The sequence below is a fragment of the Pavona decussata genome, unplaced genomic scaffold, assembly GCF_977016875.1.
Source record: "Pavona decussata unplaced genomic scaffold, jaPavDecu1.1 SCAFFOLD_2, whole genome shotgun sequence".
NCBI classification, from domain to species: Eukaryota; Metazoa; Cnidaria; class Anthozoa; order Scleractinia; family Agariciidae; genus Pavona; species Pavona decussata.
The window spans coordinates 1,975,001-1,983,731 of record NW_028145426.1 but is presented as its reverse complement, the minus strand read 5'-3'; the positions used below and the strand labels follow the sequence as shown (position 1 = coordinate 1,983,731).

Genomic DNA, 8,731 nt, shown 5'->3' with positions numbered 1-8,731 from the left:
AATGTAAGTCCAACAAAACTGAAATGAGTCAACAAAACTTAAGTCTACTTGCCCTGACCAGTAAAAGTTAGTCACTTTACGTATTGACGAACGAAACGATAGACGTGAACTCCGTCGCTTCTTAAAGACGTGACTGGCATCTTGATTAAGGACGGTGTTGCGAACTGCAATTGTCTGCCAAAATGGGGTGTGGTCGTCGGGCCTCTAAACTGAAGAAAAGTTTTCTAGGAACATTTTGTACACCTCATTTCTAAAATTTGAGGCGAGTATAGTTTATGTTATGTTGTTCTCCATGTTTCCCAAAGAAATGGGTTTCTTTTTGCAATTAATGTTTACTTTAAAAGAAGTGTAGTTTTCTAAGTCAGTACCTTCATGTGTAGCATATTCTTATCACTTATTGCTATTGCCTTTGATTTCACTGTAAACCACAAAGTTCGTCGCGGAACAGAATGCAAGTGTCCATTTTCAGTCTTTGATATTATTTTAGAGTGGTGAGGGGAGGATGTGCGGATAGTTACATCAGTCGATAGAGACGCTAATCTCAAGGGGTGGCGTCGTGTCCGTGTCATTTAGTGTTTACAATATGGCAAGCCTTAGTGACTACCACGTTAGGGAACGCGAGTGGCTACTAGTGTATTTAATAACCTATAGTAAAGCAGAGCTAGAGAAAATACCAACAAGAGAAGCCTTTTCCAAAGTACGTCTGACGCGCCAATTGTGGGCAATTTGCCACTCAAACACCGCAATGATGAATGTCCGTTTGCAATATAATTTTTCCATTTCTGCCAACAAATTCCCCCAGCGGAGAAACTACAATTAGTACCTTGTGGACATTGCTTTGCTCAACTGATTTCCCAGCACTGTAATTGACTTCCTGACAACCGCAACATTACCAACTTGATCTCCTTATCGCTAACATCAATACTCCACCGCCGGGAACAACATTACTTCATTTTTGTTTTATTAAAATAGGGTATTTAAATATTGCCAAAACTAAAGTAAACACATTTCCTAAATCTACTTTAGCTAGTGAACATTGTAGTGTTCCAATCTGTAAAATCATCGCTCTTTTAAGGGTGAAATGGGACATTACTCCATAAATGTGCATTAAATTAAATTGCTTTGAGGTATTTGTTATTCAAAAAGACAAACGTTTGTGGAGTATTGTTGTGAATGTCGGTAACGGCAGGGTGATTTGACAAATTAATTACATGTATGAAGAATTCAATGACAAATCAACACATTTGCATGGAAATTGTAACAAAAAGAGAGCAAGCTTGCCGTATTTTTAAGCATTTTCCTATGGAGTAATGTTGCTGTCGTTTGTTTACATCTCTCAAAAATAATTGTGATTGACAGGTGACGCTATAAAAAGCGGACTAATTCAAGTAACAGTTTGTCATCGTTCCCTTAGGAAAACCCACTTTAACCTTATAGTTAAAGTAGGAGAGCTATAATTTTCGTTTCATGTTTGATCAGTATCATAACGTTCAGTACTAAGACTAACAAAGTGCAATAGGTTGGCGGATAAGGCATAGCATAACGCTATTACTTGTTAGCCCGTATTGGAAGGATACTAAAGGCACAAAGTTCAATGATCTATAAAAGCGAAAGCAATAGAAAGCATGTTTCATGCATAAAAGAATTGTTTTAGGCCCATCACTATATTTAATAATTGAAACAACACCTTGAACGTTTATAAAACCGAATTTGTCTGGCTTGTCACGCTCATATCTTGTCACACTATCATCAACCAACAATTATATGTTTTATGCATTTCGTAAAATTAATGTTTATTAATCTAAGATAAAGGCAATAAATGGGAAACTATTTGCACATATGTAAAACATAACCTCAACTGTCGATCTTAAAAGCTTCAGATGTTATAGCGACAAACAGAACTTGTTTCATTTTCATACAATCATCGAAAAAATTCTTGGGAAGATTCCAAAGTTCTACTTCGATTCGACCGTCCTCCCCTCCCCTGTTTCCATGTTGAGCTTCAAAAGTGAATCTTTACGAGTATATGAATTGTGGGGAATCCAACTTTGAACAGGGGGGCAGGGGGGAGGGGGAACCGACAAACAAAGGTCTCAACATACGAAAGTAATAAATGTGCCGATGTCTTTATTTCATACCCACTTTCTGTTGCCTTGTTGAATAACCTTCCCAAAACATTTTTTCGATGATTGTGCATGCGTCTGATTTGACCGGCTGTTGTCTGAGTAATGACGAACATTTTTCAGTTGCAGCAAAATTCGTCCGCTAAAAGTCTCTTGTTGACCAGTTTATGACACAAAGCATCATATAAAACCTGGTAAGTTGCAGCGGGGCCTTCTCTCTCTCTCCAGTGCAATAGCATTTTGTATGCTTTCTCAGAATACCCTTCATTTTCTTTGTGAAATGCAGTCAGCTTTGCTTCATGAAACTTTAGGCGTCGTCCGAGGGGCGTCCACGCCTCAGCAATTTTCACGGACAACTCTTCTAGCTCTTCTTCCGAGGGAATCCCATCTTTAACTGTAGTGTGTAACAAAGTACATGATTCATGTTTTAGAAATCAAGAAGTTATTACCACAGGAATAATTATCGGGTGCTAACGTCTTTCATTCTGGCGTCACCTTCAAAGTGAAAATTATTTTACACACATGTATTTCGTCAATAAAAAAATATATTACCTGAACAACTTGCTGTCCTGGCGGCTGTAACGGGCGGTTGATCCAATACGGGCCCCTCAAATCCACCACTGGGTGGTTCCTCTCTTTTGCTACCTATAACAACGTTGACCAGATTCAAATTATATTCACATCATTTACAATAGTACTTTTCTATCTGTTATAAACTTCAACAATGTCATAAAAACACGAAACACTGACTGATCTTATCAACAAATCACCTAACACAGCAAAGACGCTTAGATTATTGACACTTTTATTTCCATCAATGTTGCAACTTTAGCAAAGACGTCCTGTTTCTGTATTATCTTCGAAAAAGAACGTAGGTTTCCTAAAACTTTAACCATAAGGGTGTGATATCCGTTCGTGAAAATTCAAAATATAGACAAACTCTCTCTGGATGTTAGGAAAAAAAAACTCTAGAAGTTCATATATATATCAAGAATCTTTAGTGATAAGGATAGTGGCTTAGATTCCTCTCTGTATTTAGCAAACATCATGATTCTTACTACCTGTTTTGGATCATAAACATTGACTGAAGCCTGGATTGATAAGTGCTTGTCCAAATGATATTACAACTGATGTTAAGTACGGGTACGCCATAGTGTTATAAATTAAATCGTTGAGTTTTGAAAGATAAATAATGCCTTACCTTATACCCATTATTCCTACTGTTTTTTTTTTAATTTTTGTTACAACTTGGTCAGCGAGATAGAGTTTTACAAGAGAGGATGAAGGTAAGAGAGGTAATCCCCCAAATCCCCCATATAGCCCCATTCCCATCGTAATCCCTCTGAAGTTAATTTTAGATCTCCCGCGAGATCCAGTGTCCCAAGAGGGTTAAGTGATAGTCAATCATATATCCTGAATTTAACTCACGTGGAGAGCTGAGCCGATTCCCCTGCAATGTTACGCGTGTTTCGCGAAGTTATCTTTAAAAAAATGGCGAAACATGCAATGGGAAGCGGTACCTGCATATGTTTTGTGAACGAATGCGAGTTTACAATGGCTGTATTAGGACAACGCAGATTGGAAAAGAATCGCTCCGGCAGGATATGTTTTAGAGCTCAGCTGTTCGGAAGTTATGGAAGAATATTACAATAATTAGCTGGCGAAAATTGAAAACATGATTGAACAGACAAATACAAACATCACAACCTAGGCGCTTCATTAAAATTGTATTAACGATTTAATCCGGAGGTCGTGGGTTTGATTTCCGCCGAGGTCGGAGATTTTCCTTCTTTGCCTCGTGAGATCTCCCATTTCCTTAATTAATACTAGAGGAAACGCTCATCGGGAAATTCGTGGGTTCCCTTAAGCACTTTAACACACACTGCAAAGTAAATTTTCTGATCCACCATTTGTGGCCTTAGTGCTAAGTGGCACAACATTCATTCGTTTTTAAGAGTTTGTTGTAAGAAGTCTCATTGTTTCACCTCAGAGTAAAACCTCTTTTGACACCGGGTGGGTGACACGAGGTATAGTATGTGTATAGTAAGGTTTCAGTCGGCTTATAGTGAGTCTTTATGTCCAGGATACATCTATTTTGTCAAATCTATCTCCTCTCACCACTGACTAAAAACCACTGCTGCCGAGGAAAATTCTAAGTTAAGATTCGAACCATTGCACTCGTAGATGTCAAGTCGGATGAGCAAGAGCCGAGAAAAACTCATCCCACGTGGAGTCAATCTGGGCTACCTCTTCATCCGTCGCCATGTTTAAGCTACGAAACAAGGCCTAAGTTTACCACGTGAATGAGAATATTGTTTATCGAATGAAAATATATTTTATCGGACGAAAATATATTTCATTAAATAAACATACTGGTTTTCAACCCCAAAAGATATTTCAACACCCATTGACCAACAAACCAAAGCCGAATAAACACTTGTTTACTAAGGTTTTATGTGTCAGTGAGACAAACAATTGGAGAACTCTGCAAAGTTTCTTCAATTAAATCCATCCGAGCGGCCAGTGATAGATTTTTGAAGCAAGCCGTTGTCTATCGTTGGTGATTATGAAATCAAGAGGGCAAATGATACGCTCAATGCAGTCGTCAAAAAACTGAGGAAAGAGTGAAAAGTTGGCGTAGTTATCCAAAAAACTCCCTTCACAAGAGAACAATTACAAACACTTTTTGAAAGTGGTCAATAGGGAGATGCAGATACGAAAGATTCTAAACAATAACAGCGAACAGCGTGGTTTTACACATACCTGTATTTCGGGGGGAGAGGAAGAGAAAACCAACCCAGTTTCACTTCAAAGATGTTTATTCTTCGCCAAACACCCCAGGGTAGACGATATTTTTATTTTGAGCACGAAGAGATTTTCCGGGGGCGGTTGTGTCAACAAAAAAACCATCAAGGTGGCATAAACGACAACACAGAAGACAGCAAAATGTTTGAGGTGCGTGCTTCGTACTGTACCGGCTACTGCACGCCGGATGTCCAGTGATATTTCTGATCAGCAAATTAACTTGAGGAAAAGAAGCACCAGCTACAGTATAAACTTACTAGTCAGCCCTTTCCGAACACGTTTATCAACTGCACAGTGAACTTAGTTGACAACAACTACTTCCGATGAATCCTAAGTGGTCCATTTCACTATTCAGCCGATTGTACTTTGCTGTCCAGATTTGAAAATGAAGAGGACTTTAAAATTGAGCTTTGTTTGAACTTAACATCATTTTTCTTCTGCGGTTTGCAAGTTTCTGAGACTTCGCAATGTATGGCGAGGTCACTGTTTAGATTTGTTTTCAGATGAACGAACTTTGCAAATGCACCACTTTATCAGAACTTGCACTAATTAGCATGCATCATTGCACAAGTAAATGAAACTTTGATCACAGATTAATTAGATAGATAGATAGAGCTTTGGTTGAACTTAACATCATTTTTCTTCTGCGGTTTGCACGTTTCTGAGACTGCGCAATGTATGGCGAGGTCACTGTTTAGATTTGTTTTCAGATGAACGAACTTTGCAAATGCACCACTTTATCAGAACTTGCACTAATTAGCATGCATCATTGCACGAGTGAATGAAACTTTATGAAATAAAAAGTATTTGTTTTCTTTGATAGATTGATCACTTGAGCTTTGTTTGATCTTAACATCATTTTTCTTCTGCGGTTTGCACGTTTCTGAGACTGCGCAATGTATGGCGAGGTCACTTTGTAGATTTGTTTTCAGATGAATGAACTTTGCAATGCACCACTTTATCAGAACTTGCACTAATTAGCATGCATCATTGCACAAGTGAATGAAACTTTATGAAATAAAAAATATTTGTTTCGTTTGATAGATTGATCACTGTCGTATGTTAAAACAATTAGACCTACTCGCTCTCGGTTTCTATCGCCTTTGATAGTTGGCCCCGGGCTTCGCCCCTCGGCAACTATCAAACGACAGAAACTTCGAGCTTGCCGTCTAATTCTTAAATAGACGGCACCTGCCGTAGCCAAGCAGATTGTGCGTTTACAAGACATTCACTCACTGGGGTATGCTAAACATAAATACACAGCAACTCACCGGACTGTATTCTATAAGAGACGTCTCTGCGAAGTGCCTATAAAATATATAAGATTAAAATCTCCTACAACTTTAAATACAATTACATATAATCTGTTTATGTTGTCCTTCAGCAGCATGGCTAAGAATATATAAAACTGTTCTATTGAGGCCTTAAACTGCCGTTCAAAAGTAAAAACTAAAATCCAAGCTTTCGCCGATCGACGGCATCATCAGGGATCATCATAACCATCCCTGATGATGTCGTTGATCGGCGAAAGCTTGGTTTTAGTTTTTACTTTTGAACAGCAGTTTAAGGCCTCAATAGAACAGTTTTATATACAATTACATGTAATCAGCGATTAAAATAGACACTGAACGATTATTTAACAAAACTATGAACATAAAACTCACGATACCATGAAGAAATACATAAACTAGTTTTCCCCATAGAGTTAACAAAGGTATGTATTGCTTTTTAAAGTACATGAACAGCTATATTCGTGTTTTTTATATTTATTAAAAAAAAAAACACTGATTCACAAGAAAACAGAAAAGCCATTATCAACTAAAACAACTTCAGCAGTTACATCGATAAACCTGAAAACTTTCAGGTTTGAATAGGATTCTAACCCCTCATCTTAATTCGTCGGTACAATAGACTATTTATATTAACTAAATTTCAGCGAGGTTGTTGGTTTGATTTTGACATTTAGGGACTAGGCGTAGATCTGGCGTTACACAATTTGTGCCCTGGTATTCCTTAACAAGTGCAGGCCCATTTTACCAAACAGCGGCTTGTAAAGGAGCCTGATTTGGTATGCTATCAGTCCCAGAGATTCAAATGACAATGGTGTGGAGGTTATATTAGCGTACCATAGAAAAAGAAGCTAAAACAACATTTTGCAGAAGGTACAACAACATGGCGTGAAGGTGGTAAGCTTGTTCATACTGTCTACAGTTTATTTCAGGAATTGAGTCACATTGTTAACATTACATACCCCAAAGGTCTGTGTAGGAGCAGTCTGTTAAAAACTGGAACACTGACCTGAATCCAAGTCTGAGGTATGCGCAAGTCTGGCCGCCCTTTGGCATCTTTACAGCAGAATGGCCAGCTGTCTACGGGAACGTAGTGGGCACAGTCGTTGTGAGAACACCCCAGTTCCTGATGCCAGAAACACTTTCTTGTCTTTTCGCGACACAATTTACATTGACCACGAAGTTCCCAGGAAACTGCACGCAGCCAATGACACTCTTCCGTCAGTTTCTTCAAGCTATTCCTTAAAACTCTAAAAGGAAAAAATTTGGCATGCAATATTGCTGACCTGTCTGAAATCATCAATATTGATTATGCTTATTATTGGAATAGTACAAGTGGGAGATGAAAGAGATGAAAATCCAAGATGGAAATATAAAACATCAACACATCAACTAAACATAAATAAAAAGAAAAGAAAAGATTACCACAACCGTGTGGGTATACATGCTGTATTTTTTGAAACATTGACGGCATTGAACATTTGATGTTGCATTCAAATTTTCACTTTCTCATTTTACTAATAAAGGGTTTCAAAAGACGTCCTAGGGTTAAAATGAATCAACCTCTTAAAAAAGATTTCCTAGGTAATATCACAGACAAACCATTATCTATAGTTTGCAAGAGTTAAACCAAAAACCTGGCGAAAGCCGTTTATTGTCAGAAAATTGGTTGTTTACGTCGTTGATTCGACTAGCTTTCGATAAAAAGTGAAAGTTACTGTTCTTACAAAAAAGCTTTATATGCTTGCACAAAGAAATCATGATGACTGTTTCATACATAGTAAAATACCGCTAATTTAACAAAATATAGAGCTTCACCTGGACGCTTCTGAAGAGACCTCTGGTTCCCTTTCAATTGGATTTGAGCTGTCCATCGTCCAAATGTGGACCTGAATGACAGTTTTACAACAAGCAAAGCCGAGGCAAGTAACTTCTCCAATGACAAACCGAGCTGCGTTAGCAAAAAGTTGTAACTGTTCACACCTAGTTCTTGATGCGGCCCACTCGCCAAAGAGTACGAGAAGTCTAGAAAACAGTCCTGCTGGAACGTAGTTAGCTTCAAACGTGATGTACACAGGTTCACATCCTTCGAATACTGGACCCATAAAGTCTTCTGCTGGTTTGGTTGGTACCATGCAAGGCACCAAGTAAACTGTCTGGTCATCCTTGTCCTTGCATTCGCACAGAAGATTAAACTTCTTCATGACGTAAATGAGGGAGTCTTTAATGGCATCAACTTTCAAGTTTTTACACGAATAATTAAGAAGGTCTGGATGGAGGATGCCTTTGTCTTTTAGCACTTCGCGAAATAAAATTACCTCTGGCTCGTCATCGGTTTGTTCTTTGACGGTTATTATCTTGCAGAGTATATCATGCGTAAGCCATTGTGGGTCCAAAACAACCAGGCCATTTGGGTTATCAGCACAGTCTTGATAGAGCACCGTACCACGATCATGCAAAAAATTTAAGAGGTGCTCCAAATCATCTTGGGGGTCAGCTTGGAAGACTTTGCTA

The 8,731-nt window shown here is 38.4% G+C and overlaps 1 protein-coding gene across 1 annotated transcript in view; it reads right to left on the bottom strand.

Annotated features, from left to right (window-relative positions):
* Positions 1-939: 939 nt before the first annotated feature.
* The window catches only part of LOC146489957 (uncharacterized), a 39,384-nt gene continuing 31,592 nt past the window's right edge, over positions 940-8,731 (bottom strand). The window contains exons 5-9 of the mRNA XM_085113898.1: positions 8,036-8,731; positions 7,227-7,467; positions 6,200-6,236; positions 2,676-2,768; positions 940-2,517 (exon numbers count right to left, since the gene is read on the bottom strand). The exon at positions 8,036-8,731 is cut by the window's right edge and continues 716 nt beyond it. Of these exons, the coding sequence (XP_084970024.1) occupies positions 2,243-2,517; positions 2,676-2,768; positions 6,200-6,236; positions 7,227-7,467; positions 8,036-8,731 (1,342 nt within the window). The 3' untranslated portion in view covers positions 940-2,242. The remainder of the gene's footprint in view (positions 2,518-2,675; positions 2,769-6,199; positions 6,237-7,226; positions 7,468-8,035) is intronic.